General features: G+C 37.8%; 1 protein-coding gene across 6 annotated transcripts in view; it reads left to right on the top strand.

Annotated features, from left to right (window-relative positions):
• Nucleotides 1–14,269, top strand: part of STS (steroid sulfatase) — a 109,872-nt gene extending 95,603 nt beyond the window's left edge. For all 6 annotated transcript variants that reach the window (XM_032183478.1, XM_032183479.1, XM_032183476.1 and 3 more), the window contains one exon: nt 13,050–14,269. In XM_032183478.1, coding sequence (XP_032039369.1) covers nt 13,050–13,432 — 383 coding nt within the window. In that variant the 3' untranslated portion in view covers nt 13,433–14,269. The remainder of the gene's footprint in view (nt 1–13,049) is intronic.
• The last annotated feature ends 368 nt before the right edge of the window (nt 14,270–14,637 follow it).

The following is a 14,637-nucleotide window of genomic DNA, read 5'->3' as shown; positions in this document are numbered from 1 at the left end:
GGAGGAAGTACAATGTGTAACTGAATGACTTTAGACAGCAAGCTGTTATTTGTTCTATTTATTTATATTACTTCCTGAAATAAGGGGTTAAGGCCATTAACCTAAGCCATAATCTATTGGAGCATATTTTTAGGCTAGCAAAAAGAAAATGAAAAGGTTTTCATGCTCAAGGATGAGGCTGTCTTTGTTTAATTCAACTTTGTAACTGTCTTGTGTAACAGAGCCTGGACCTCATAGTGGTGCAATAAATAATAAATGTTGGAATAAAATTGTGACATAAGTGCCCTCTTCAAAGACACTCTGAGCCAAGCTAGAATTACTACATTGGATAGTAGTTAGTTTAAAATAGGAGAGCAAGCCAAAGAGAAGAAACACTGACACCTCACTGACAGCAGAGGTTTACCTACCCTCCTGCAACTGTGTTTCAGGAGACTGGAGGAAAAAATAATCAGAAAGCATTTTGCCATGGGAAAAAAAAGAAATCCTTCATGTGTAAAGAGTGAAGGTCAGTGGTTGGAGTTTCCCAGGTCCCTTGTTGCTTTTTTCTGGTGTGAACTCACTCCAGAGCTGATTACATCTCTCAGCTGAGCACCCTGTAAGACTATGCTGCTGAATCTCTCCAGTGGGCCCAAGTTCATGCACCACATAGTTAAAAACACCTGGAGTTACCTGGATATCATGCATATGTCCATGAATACCAGAAGAAAAGGCAACAAGATTTTACTGGTGGGGACTTGGGAACCTGAGGAATTTATGCTTAGAGTTAGATGATGTTGCTAAGCAGGTGTTAGTTTAATCTTCAGCAAGATAGGATCTGAATGCCAAGCAGTGTTTTTTTCTGCAATGTAGAGTTGTCCAGTGTACAGGACTTCTGTTTTAAGAAAATGGCAGCAGATTCCCTAATAATAATAATAATAATAATGTACTCAACTTTTTGCATATTTTGTTTTCAAAAGTAGTTTGAAGTACGCAATTTAATGGGAGTTGAAGAGCATATGTAGATCCTTGATTAAACAATTAGTTGAACACATGTAGCTTCAGTCACAGATTACATTGCACATTGCTATATTTAAGCATGAGGTCAGTATTTGAATTCTTAAACTAAGATATAAATACTTTGTTAAACTGAAGGCAAACAAGGTGAAAAGATCCTCTCAATAAATTCATGGGAATTTAAATATTTGCTTCAGCGGACCATAACTCTAAAAAAGATGTAGAAATGGAATTTAGAACAGTCAGTGCAATGAGGAATGGGGGCAGTCCAAATAAACTCTGAGACCTGCACCAAAATCTGTACACTCCAGCAAAAGTTGGTGAAAGATGTGTATTTGAAAAAGTTACTAGATAAAACAGTAAGTGAAAGCAATGTGCCAACAAAATGTCTTTTTTTGTCTTCTGCAATAAAGGAAATGAGTGATAGTAGCACAAAAGTTACAATAGAATACACCATCCATCAAGAAAGCTCTAAAAAATACATTGTAGGGAACAATCATGCAGTGGCAGGGGAATGAATTAGGTGACAAAAAGAAAATTCATTTGAAATACCTGAAATGAGCTTTTGTTCTTAGTTGCTAGAACTGGAACAGAAGAAACTGCATATATTAAAATAAGAAAGGTATTGCCATCACGTAAGCAGAGTCAATTCAGATGTACTTTAGCTAGTGACTATTTCAGAGGTCACTCAACAATTCTTAATGATGAGTGAGACATTACAAAAGAAATAATGATAATAATAATAGTAAAGTATACAGAAGTAATTTTTATGAAAAAGGAAGTCTTGTGTGTTTTTGTTTTCTGTTTGATTGGTTGGCATTTTGTTGTTAATTTTTAAGAAAAAAAAATCTACAAACCTCTCTCTGTATTTTCTGGCTACCTCAGGTAAATATGTAGACTTTACATATACTTGAGGGGAGGAGATGTTCGGCCCACTATCTATGAACACTTTGGGATCTTTCACAAGCAGTAGCACCTTGTAAATAGATATTTGCTCTTAGAAAGCCAAACTGAAGATGGACTATAGAATTCTGGAGAGATGGGAATTTTGGTTCTCTAAGTTGGGGTGATATCTCACTCTGAAAGTGACTCCAGTAGGAAAACTGCAACAGCAGTGCTTTTCACCGGAACCTCTATGATGTTTATGAAAGCAAATCTGCTCAGTATCTTTGATATATAACATAACATAATAATATTATAATATAATATATTATAACATAAGCTATGTTATAATAATATATGTTTAAAAACATGTAATAAATAAAATAGCTAGGTTAGACTGTGTAGTAAAATACAAAGAGTAAGTTAGTTTTGTATAACTGAGCAAAGTTTTATCTAGACATTAGTGTCATGAAAGATCTGACATGAGTGGTCAGAAAAGAAAAGCATAGAATAGTTTCAGTTACGCTGGCACAATGCTCTTTAAAAACCAATTAAGAAAGTGCCACTTGCTTCTCATGTTCAATTTTCCTTTTAACACAAAATGAAAATATTCATTTACTTTGGCTGTTAGCTATCAAATCTCTGAGAGGTTTCTTATTATTATTCTTTCTTAGAAGTGAATGCTGTTGCTGATTGGGGTAGCTCTTACCATGGAGGCATAGGGGCCCTTCACCACAATTACTTTATAAACCTCAGTAAGACACATTAAACTTCATTCTTTGTCATCAGATTTCATATGAATATCAACATGCAATGCCAATGTAATCTATTAGAGAAATCATACAGAAACTTGTAACAGTAAGTAACAAGTCTCCATAGATACATAGGCATATTTTTACTAATTATAGTCTGCAGCAAAGTTTTTGCTTGAAATTCCTCAACAGTAGAAGTCTATTGCTGCAGACTACTGTTCTGAGGGTCACCATCCATGAAAAACATTAAAGTGTCAGCATGACATGGATTTATATCTGTTCTCCACTGGTTCAGCTACACAGTCTCATGAAGGATTTAAACAGCAACAAGTATCTGAATTAAAATAGCGAGGCTGTGGGAGAAATTCACTTTTCCTTCAGGATAACTCACGAATCTTCAGCTCACTTGAACCACATTTTTGTTGGACAAAGATTATCCCCTTTGTCCTCTCCAAACTGTATCCTTTTACCCTGTTTTCATCCTTTTCCGATCTATTTATTTCCCTTTCTCCCTCCCTTTCTGTACTCCTAGTCTCGCTTACAGTGAATCTCCTTTCGATCCTCTTAATAGATCCTTGTGTGTGTAGATCCTGTTCTGCAGCTGCAGAAATTGTAATAAACTCTGACCTTCATGAGGATTTCTCTGTCATTTGCCCTTTCTGTTTCTTTTTTTCCAAGTCCATTCCATTTTCCTTTTTTTTTTTTTTTTTAAATCACAGAATGGGTGGGTGGGATTGGAGGACCAATGGGATGGGGATGGAAGGGACCTCTGAAGATCATCTAGTCCAGCCCCCCTGCCGAGCAGGATCACCATGATCACCTAGAGCACATTGCTCAGGATGGCATCCAGGCAGATTTTGAATATCTCCAGAGAAGAAGACCTCTCTGGACAACCTGTTCTAGTGCTCCGTCACCCTCGCAGTAAAGAAGTGCTCATATTCAGCTGGAACCTCCTGTGCTTCAGTTTGTGCCCCCTGTCTCTCATCTTATCACTGGGCACAAGTGAAAAGAGGCTGGCTCCATCCTCTCGACATCCTCCCCTCATATATTTATATACATTAATGAGATCTCAATAATGTTCTTTTAGGTTTATTTTTTTGCTCCTGATTTTATTCTTTGATGTTATCAAGAAGACACACTTTTTTTTTGATATTGATATTTTAATCTCTTCGATGACTGAAGTTACTTTGTTTCCCCTGCTTCCTAACTTGTTTTGTAAGCATCAACTTCACTCCTTATTTGCCCCCTTGTGGTTTTATTTGTTTGTTTCTTTGTTTTCCCCTGCATGATATTACATGGAGGCACCAAAATCAAGGAAATCCTCCAAAAATCCCAAATGATCTCCCAAATCCTTAGTTTGTTTTCAGCAATTCAACCACAACAGGTTGAGGAAGCAGAGCAAACATCGTGTCATTTACCTAACCTACCTGATTAACTATTTTAATTTGCTATCTTTGGTATCAGAGCAGCTGCAGATGAATTTTGGTGACACAGTAGGGGTGTATTACTTGGTAAGTGTGAAATAACATAACGGCTGAAGGGAAGAAGAGCATTTCCAGTTTAAACACAAACCAGAAAACTAATTATATCAAGCTCAAGAAACTTGACCTAATCAACAGATACACATTTCTGGTACCAATATTATAGGTAAGAAAGTGTTTCCTTTGACAAACATGACAAATCCTTTACATTATTTTCTTGTCTTGACTCTGCAGTGTGAAAACAACAGCAGAATTACTGTTAAGCTATATGGAAAGGCTGTTCATATACTGGGATGTGGAGGGCTCCATTCCCAACTTACTCGTGGAGAGAAAGACAAATACAGGGGATGTAGTGCTTTTACCCTGCTGGTCAGCTGAACACCACAATGACTCGCTCACTCCCCTTCCTCAAATGGAAAGAGGGAGAAAATACAATGGAAAGGGCTTAAGGGTTGAAATAAGGACAGGGAGATCCCTAACCAATTACCATCACAGACAAAACAGACTCAACATTGGGAGATTAATAGAATTTGTTGTCTACTAATAACAGGCCAGAGCACTGAGAATCTAAAAACAAACTAATAAACACCCTCCCTCCAACCACCCTCTTCTACATCCTTCTACATCCTCCCCCCATTCAGTGCAGGGGAACAGTGAATAGGGGCTGCAGTCAGTCCCTAATACTTCATCTCCACCGCTCCTTCACAGTCACTCCCTGCCCCTGCTCCCTGTGCGGTCCCTCCCACGGGATGCCGTCCTTCCCCAACTGGGCCTGCGAGGGCTGCCCACAGGCAGCAGCTCTTCAAGCACTGCTCCCACATGGCTCCGTACCACAGGGTCCATCCCCCAGGAGCTAACTGCTCCAGCACAGGTCCCCCACAGGTGGGCGGCAGCTCCCCCCAGACCCATGCTCCTGCGTGGGCTCCTCTCCACGGACTGCAGCTCCGGCCTGGGGCCTGCTCCTGTGGGGGCTCTCCATGGGCCGCAGCCTCCTCCAGGCTACATACACCTGCTCCACCAGGGGCTCCTCCACAGGCTGCAGCGTGGAGATCTGCTCCATGTGGGACCCATGGGCTGCAGGGGGACAGCCTGCTCCACCAGGGGCCTCTCCCTGCACAGCCTGCAGGGGAACTGCTGCTGCCTGCCTGGAGTACCTCCAGCCCTCCAGCTGCACAGTTTCTTCTTCGTCACATGAAAGAGACACTGTCCAATTTTAGTAATTATTGTTATTTCTGTTTTTAAATAACATAATTAAAGTAAAAGTAAATTTAAAGTTTTACTGAAGTGAAAATTAATTTATTTTCCAATGATTCTGAGTTCTGGCTAGGCCAATGCTAATCAGAAATACTTCTGGACCTGTTCATATCTTTTTTCTTTGTGTTTTTGTTGTTGTTGTTGTTGTTGTTGTTTGTTTGTTTGTTTGTTTTTTTTCATGAAGTTTTTGACTTTTCTGTGTTTAAAACACTTCAGTTTCTTCCACAATAAGTGCTTAAAATGTGAAAATTTGACCTGAGAGTTAATTTAAACTCTTAAGAGGCAGGGACAATAAATAATAATAATAGTAATAATAATAATAATAACAAAAATCTCAGTATTACAGACTTCGAGTATTTGATTACTTCAGATGTGACTGAACAGAGTTCACTCACCAGAATGATTTTATCTTAATTGATCGACAGAGTTGGAGTAACCTATCCTCAAAATAACTCTGAGCTCTCTTCATTTAACATATAATATGTTATTAAAGTGAATTCATTCCATTTACAGACCCAGGAGACCCTTCTTTCATCTTGTTTTTAATAGCAAGGATATTTTAGCAAATTATAGCACTTAGAAGGATAAAGCCTGTTTTTCACTATGCCACGTCTGCCTTTCTCATTCTGGAAAGTAGGAGAGGGTCAAGGTTGTTTACCTTTTCCATCACTTATAGTCATCTGGAGAACAGCTGAAGCTCTCTGCATCCATTTTGCACACTGCCAAGGACAAGAAAATATTCCCATTGCTTTCCTAAAACCAGTCTTCTCTTCAAACTCAAGCATTCATGCTGACTGTAGAACTGTGAAATGGGGTTTGACTTTTGCAGAGAAGTCCACACTGGCCGACTGCTGAATTTCTTTGAAAAACCTTAATCTTGAACATTCCCATATGAAACTAGGTAATAGATAGCTTCTAGAAATTTTTGTAGGAATAAATTTATATAATAGTCCCTGTTGGCTGTCTTTAATAGAATAACGTATGGTTTATGCTTTTGGTGTTTAGATTTAATTCAGGATTTTTAGTGACGGAGAGGGTCAACTGCACTGTTTGTACACATGCTCAGTAATCATATTATTTTGCACAGACTTTTAGTAGGCTTCTGGTTTCCATTCCCTAAACGCGGGCTCATAACAAGCTTAGTCAAACAGGTTTAAACTTTTCTTTGACCCTTTTCTTTCTATTTAAAGATTAAACTCATTATAAATTTTCATGTCAATGATTTGGAATATTTCTGTGCATTCTGTGTATCAAAGGTTTTTTTGACTTCCAAATTTTTAGATTTTTAAAAACGTCTGGAGAGAGACATCTATGATGAAATTCTGGGAGATGGTTTTGTTTAGTTCAAACTTGTTTGAAAATATTTGCAGTAGTTGCTTAGAATTTCCTTTACATCTTTGTCTCATGTGTTTGACTCAGTATCAGGAAAATAGCTGTCTGAATCTTGCATATCTGTTCATTTCAATCAAGATGATTGCATCCACTTTATGTCAGAGAGGAGTGATTGTCCTCAATTTATTTTCTATTAATAAATTACATTTTTTGAAGGACAGAAAGGACAAAAGGCAAAACTCCATTCTGAATAGATTTCTCTTTAATTTTTGTCATCGTTGGCAAAGTGGCTATGCTTCGTTACATTCTTAAGTGTGTTACTCTGTTGTTTCTTAGCTATGTCTATTACTGACTCCAGTGGAAAACCAGTACATGCAAATCACCACTCTTTTTCTCAGAAACAATGAAACAGGCTACTAATTTTGTTAGTGCCAACATTATCTTCTGTCTTCAGCATGACATCAACTGCTGTTTAGATGAATTGAAAATTATGTGGACAATTCAACAAGTGAATAGACCCTTGAACCAAATTTGTAGCAAGTGTCAAGATTATATGCATCAGGTTACTATGGGTGGAATCCTTTTTTCTTTCCAGGGCAAAATGTATTCTTCGGTGTAACTCTATTAACGAGGACTTCCAAATATGAGGCATGATATTGCATTCACACTTCCTTTTTTAGCAACATAATTTCTGTGCCCATTTGGGAGTTTCTTCAGCAAGTGGAAAAAAAACACTCTATACATGATCTGTCATTCTTTTTGAAGATGATAACGAAGAATTCAGGAAGAAAATTCTTTGTCAGCTTCTACCATTCAGCTAATAATCTTGACTTGGAACAGAATTCAGTGGAACCCTGTTCCACTGAATAGCACAGCACTTGCTCACCAGCTCATGCAAGAATTAACCCATGACTTGACTTCATTTCATCAGCCTGAGCATGGGTTTACCATGTCTTGTATTATTCCTCCAGTAATGTTCAGTATGATTATTAGATGTCCACCACTGTGCAATCCTTTCAGATTTAGTGGATACTTAGCATTGCAGTTTCTATCATTAAGACTGTAAAATCACTGCTGTTAATGTGTAGGTTTTTTCATGTTTTTACCACAAATACTTTATGTTCTGCACAGTTCTTTACACAAGCCTCTTCTATCAACAACCAATTCTTATAAACTTAACATTAAGTCTTTGATTATTGCTCAGTTATTTTCCACCTACACTGGGACATAATGCGCTGTTTTTTAACTGCTGTAACAATGTAACATTGTAAGATACCCAGATACAAGTATCTAAAAATGAAAAAAAATCACTGAAAGAGTAAAGTTACAAAATTTTGAACTCAAATAGCAGGTTTTTATTAGCTGTTTGAGGAATACACATATTCATAAAAATACCAAATACGTATGTTTTCTTTATAGTAACCAAATAGTAGTCTCCCTATGACATATATAGTTCTACAAGAACTTAGCAACCAAAATCTTGTTAAAATTATTAAATACTTGAAGAGCTGAGTAAATACACATATGTGATTTCTACCTTATATAAAATTAGTACAGAATCTTGCACTTCTAAATTACTCTAAAGATATAAAAAGCAGGAAGAAATGAATCAATCTAGCAGTAACAACAGTTATCTGAAGAATATCATTTTCAAGTGAGTTTTGGCTTTCATCTGTTACTCTGCAGAAATGTTGAAGAGCTGCCTTAAGATAGAATGTGAGAGCTCACCATGGCTACAGAGCACACAAAATGCAGGAAAAGTCTGTGGTCAATTTACATTTGTATGTAGCACTGTGCCCAAAGGGTTATGCTCAAGTGCCTCTGAAGTCAAGGACAGACCAGCTCCCCAATTTACAGTGAAGAACAGACTTGTTTAACTTTTTCTTCTCTTGAAAGAAGAAACAAAATAATATGAACAAAAGCAATGACAATAGTAGCAAACCTAGATCTATCTGTTGCAGATTAAATACAGTAAAAATAATATTCAGGGAATAACGCAGCAATAGCTTCTATTCACTTCAAGAAGTCCTTATCAGAAAATAGGATATAGCCATCAGTTATTAAGCACAGTGCTACTACTATAACAGAAATGACATCCATATCCAGTGTGTCACGTCATCTTAGAAATATTAATATATCTTACTGAGAGCTTTTATTTAATTCTATGGCTGCTACCTGTCTGTTGGAACTGTATACTGTCTGTATGAGTCTGAGAGGATAAATAGATCCTACAGATAAATAGATAAAACAGAATAGCAGTCTGTTTAGGAGATCAAACTCATAGCAAGTGTGTTCATACCAGGTTTACTTGAACTAATTGCAACCTGTTTTATTTGAGACTATTTATATGTACACTTTCTGTGGCTTTTGTTTTTTCTACATGTGTAAAGAAAAGTGGCATTGGGAGGTCTGAACAAGTGAAATTGTTGGGCAATTCACTGAGCTGGAGAACTGCAGGAAAATACAGATGCTGAATAAAGTAGCTGTGGAACATTGGGACGGGGTCTCAATGGGTTCTGTGGACTTTGAGCTTGCCTGTTGTGCTTTGGAAGGGATCTGATATACTGACTGTGGGGGAGCCCTGACAATTTTACTACTAGGTTCACTGAAGAAGAGATATATAGTTGTCTTTATATAAAAAGAGAGTTTACTATCCAGATGGTTTGCAGAACAAAGGCATTGTTAATTACTGAGAGATTAATTTGATCCTTGTAGTTAACCCTCTGACAAAATGAGATTCTATATCAGCTGAGAGAGACTGGGAGAGAACTCTCCCTTTTTAATATCCAGCCTTATACAGCTCATCAGCTTTACAGATTAGAAGTCTGACAGCTCTTTATGTCTCCTAGTATTACACTGGATGTTTCACAGCCACAGACACTGGCAGATATGCTTTAGTTTTTATAATGCTTAGGATTTAATGGTTAACTCTGCACTGGTGTTCCTCCAGCACTACATGAAGTTCCAGACCCTCTGAAGCATCACTGCAGTGCAACAGATGATCATTGCACAATAACAGTCTTGCTCTCCTAGAGCTCAGTGGTTTGCATAGTATAAGCATGATTTACATAGCAGCACAGCTGATAATCATCAGCTCTTGGAAAAATTAGCCATGCAGTTCAGACATGATATGATGTCACACACATGGCTGTCTCAAACCCCACACATGTTTTTGCAACATAACAAATGCTCTGGATATAAACAAACCTGAAGAAATCTTTATTCTGCAAGAGAATCATAGAATTGCTCAGGTTGGAAAGATCAACCCGATCATCCAGTTCTAACCCCCCTGCCAAGGGCAGGGATGCCACCTACTAGATAGGTTGCCCAGGGCCTCATCTAACTTTGTCTTGGAACAAAAATCATAATACAGCTTCCTCATTTTTTCTTTTCCCCATGTCTTTATACTTACCTATATGAGCTGCTTGTAATTCAGAATCCCCATGCAGAATTTATATTGCTGTGTGTAAGCCCTTAAAATGGTCTTGTGCTACAATGTGCAATACCAAAAAACTTGGCTGAAAATTTCTTTTCAATGTCATTCAGCAGAAGTGTACTATCAAAGATAAATCTATGGTAAGACAGCCTGACCACAGAGTTCTCATGTGCATGGCCTTACTGGAATTTCTTTTAGTTGACATTTTAATAGCTATATAATTTTTTCTGCTCTTCTAACAAGGTGTTATAGTACTCTGAACTGAATTTTCAGGTGGGGTAAATATTGTATGGTCTACAGAGGCACAAAGAGAACTGATTAATAATGCCCTTTGGCTTTTTCTGTTCTTCGTTGTTGAACTTGACAATTAAACAATTTAAAGAACCTGAAGAAATGCTTAGTATAGAATCATATACCTTCCCAGAATGTAAATTTTAAATCTCAATAATTGAGAGGCGTGTTTCTGCTCTGGGCAGTGTTCTGTGCCTAAGTTCAAAGAAATTTGAGGGGGATCTTTAGATTTTATTTGTTCATCTTAATTCTGAGAAAACAGCAAATAATTCAAATATCAAACCAACATTTTAAAATGTTATTGGAGAAGGAGATGAAGGAATGCTCCCATCCTGTCCATTCCTATCCTGTCCCTCCTCCACAGTATGACCGAGCCATTGCTGCTGTTGCAGCCACAGCCCTCAGTGCCTTTTAAAGCTTGCCATGTCCTATTGTCTGTGCCAGCAGGGAACTCTCTGCCTTTAACTGCTTCCTCTGTGCTGACTCCTGAGCAGCATTCACAGTTGTCTCCCAGTCTGTGTATCATAACCGTCACTGTTGACCCTGATTTAAGTGCAGACTAAGTGAACTGGAAGTCTCCAGATTCAGTCATTGAATTGGTTCCTAAAGGTAAAGTTCCTTACAGTGTGAAAAATGTAGTGGTATAGAAGAAGCTGTAAAGAATCATAGAATCACAAAATCACAGAACAGCTTGGGTTGGAAGGGACCTTAAAGATCATCCACTTCCAACTCCCCTGCTGTAGGCAAAGACGCCACCGACTAGGTCTCCCAGAGCCTCATCCAACCTGGTCTTGAACACCTCCAGGGATGGGGCATCCACAGCTTCTCTGGTCAGCCTGTGCCAGTGCCTCACCACCCTATGAGTGAAAAATTTCCTCCTAACATCTAATCTAAATCTCCCCTCTTTTAATTTAAAACCATTCCCCCTTATCCTGTCACTATCTGCCCAAGCAAAAAGTTGTTCTCCTTTTTTATAAGCCCCCTTTAAGCACTCAAAGGTCACTATAAAGTCTCCTCAGAGCCTTCTCTTCTCCAGGCTGAACATCCCCAGCTCTCTCAGCCTTTCATCACAGGAGAAAGCCCTCTGATTATTTTTCACGGTCCCCCGTATTTTGAAGTCATGCTATAGACTGGAACTGCAACCTGTGACCACTGAGATGTTTCTTTCTTTAAACCTGTTTTTCTCTTTAAACACTGACTGTGATTTAGTTACAGCAAGTCATGTAACACTTCATCTCTCCCCTTGCAACGTTTTCTAGTGCCTTCCATTCTGGTGAACTGGTGAAATGATTAATGAGTATTAATTACTGCAGCACATATAAATTATTGACAGATTGTTACTAGAGTAACAAGCTTTCTGTGGACTTAACAATATTCAACAGAATACCAAAAAGATTTTTCCCCAGTTTAAAAAGAAGAGATGATTCAAAAATGGTTTCAGCAATAGGGCACTTAGCAAAGTAAGTTACTGATATCTGTTTATGATATCTGTATAAACTCAAATGGATGGGTAGTCAGACATTATAGCCCTCAGCTGTTTACTGTCCTGCCTTTCTTAATAATAAAGTACATATAAGTCTCTGATTAATTACTCCCTGGTCTTCTTCTGGAGCATTGTATGCTTCCTCGACTGGGGAGGACTGTGTACTTCCCCGGATATGCCTGTCTGCTCCTGTCTGCCCTGCCTGTCTGTTCTGTGAGGCTCGAGGAAAACAATAGCCATTTATTGCTTAATTCTTTCTTGTTAAGTATTTGCAGGTTCTCCAGGGTGCCTTCTGTTCAAGAGTGCTTCTTGAAGGAATGGACTGATACCTGCTTGTCCTTGATCCAGGAATTTATTAGTATTTCAAATAGTGAAAATAGTGAATAAAGTTACACTAGTGCAGACAGTTCAATGTCTATACACAGCAAATTAAGTTAAGTGAAAATGACCTATCTGGAAGATGTTTGGTTCCCATTTTACAAAGCCAAGGTTCACCTAAGAATTGAGCTACTGTAATAATGTTTTGTTTTTATTATTATTATTTTTTTAATTTTTTTTAATCATCTAGAGGTCTAAGACATGAATTTACAATCCATTATACGAGTTCATGTCATCACATTTAATAAAATGAGAATCTCTGTCTTAACGTGTTTGCAGAGTATGCGTATGGCAGAGGGTACTGGCATAATGCAACAGGGAGATGAAGGGAGAAAAAGACAAAAATGAAATTATATTTATTAGCAAAATGAGAAGCACTCAGAGCTCAATCATGTCTGGATATAGTCAAGTGAAAAAGGTAAATTTTAATATGTCTAAAAGAAGACAGAGCAATGTCTTAGTAAATATTTATGCAGGTCTTAGTACTGTTTCCTTTAAAAAATGTTCTTTTCAGATTTCTTTTATTTAGTTCATTAGAATTCTTCCGAGGGAATTAAATAATTATTATAATGTCATAAACATATGTAGCATGAAAATCACCATGTTTTGCTTAATTTTGTTTTGCTCATTCAGTATGTTGTGGTTTGTGTACAGATAGAGGTTGTACCAAAAGGCTGATGTCCTGTGGTATAAATTAGTTTTGTAAGATGAAGGGATTTTCAGTTGGTCATATTATCATTGACTGTTTTGTATTTGTTAAACTACAGGTGAATCTGTCTGGAAAGCCTTCTTCTTCACTCCAAACTTCAATCCTGAAGACTCTAATGGTTGCTATGATTCTCATGTTTGCTTTTGCCATGGAGGATTCATCACACGCCATGATCCCCCACTGCTCTTCGATCTCTCCAGAGATCCTGAAGAGAAAGTGCCACTGACTCCAAAAACAGAGAGACGTTTCTATGAAATCCTCAGGGTCATACAGCTAGCAGTAGCTAACCACACCAGATCACTGCAAGCTGTCCCTGACCAGCTCTCTTGGGACAACCTTCTCTGGAAGCCGTGGCTTCAGCCATGTTGCTCATCTCTCTTTCAGTCTTGCTACTGTGACTTTGAGTCAGAACACAGCCTGCTGGAGGTGCATTCTGGATAAACAAGCTGCAGTTCCCTTTCAGAAACTGGAACAAGGAGAATGTCTAGGTAGTTCACTTGAACCACTGCACAAAGCCTTTAGAAGTCTGTTATGTAGGATGAACTGTCTTTAATATGGTGTTGCAGTAGAATTTCGGTCAAGAAAATGTGCCAAGAGAAGGAGAACAAGACACATCTTTTCTGACTTAATAATACAAGAAATGGTATGGAGCACATGCTGCTGCCCTTATCTATAAATGTATGCATTTTCTAGATTAGATTATTTTCTAGATCTTCAGCTTCAGCTTTGTTTTTACACACTGAGGAATTCACCTGTTGTTTCTGTCAATTATAACCACTAAGTACACACTTTTCTGTCCTTTTCAGTAAGTACTATTCACCTCTATTAGGATATTTCACCAAAAAATACAAATGCATATTTTATATATATATATATATATATATATATATAATGCTGGAGAGGTCCATCTGTGACTATAATTTGATAACTGACAGATAGGTAAAGGACAGATTTGTAGCAGCATCTCTATCAACAAGCATCAGTGATATGGAATAATAAACAGTGCCAAAAATCTAACACTGCATGTGCCATAAAAATATAGAGAGATATATAGTAGAAGACCTTAGTCCACATTAAAATGGTGCTCCCTAGCTAGCATCCTATTGCATGGAATCAACCTTTGTTTGGAAGGCAAACCACTTCAGGTGCACCAGGTGTGTCCTTGAGTGTGTACTATAGCTCTTCAGAATAGCTCTTCAGAAATACACGCAGGCCAAATTCATACCCAAGAAAGAAAGAAAGAAAGAAGGAAAGAAGAAAAGAAAAGACAGAAAGAAATAGAAAGACAGAAAGAAAGACAGAAAGACAAAAGGAAAGACAGAAGGGAAGAAAGGAAGAAAGAAGGGAAGAAGGGAAGAAGGAAAGAAAGGAGGAAAGGAGGAAAGGAGGAAGGAAAGAAAGAAGGAAAGAAGGAAAGAAGGAAAGAAGGAAAGAGAGAAAGAGAGAGAGAGAGAGAGAGAGAAAGAAAGAAAGAAAGAAAGAAAGAAAGAAAGAAAGAAAGAAAGAAAGAAAGAAAGAAAGAAAGAAAGAAAGAAAGAAAGGAAGGAAGGAAGGAAGGAAGGAAGGAAGGAAGGAAGAAAGAAAAAGAAAGAAAGAAATAAAATTATTTAATACCTGATCTAGACAAACCCTTATATTCATAACCC

The sequence above is a fragment of the Aythya fuligula genome, chromosome 1 (genome assembly GCF_009819795.1).
Source record: "Aythya fuligula isolate bAytFul2 chromosome 1, bAytFul2.pri, whole genome shotgun sequence".
Taxonomy (NCBI): Eukaryota; Metazoa; Chordata; class Aves; order Anseriformes; family Anatidae; genus Aythya; species Aythya fuligula.
Note: the sequence above shows the minus strand (reverse complement) of the source record. Positions and strands in the feature narration are given on the sequence as shown.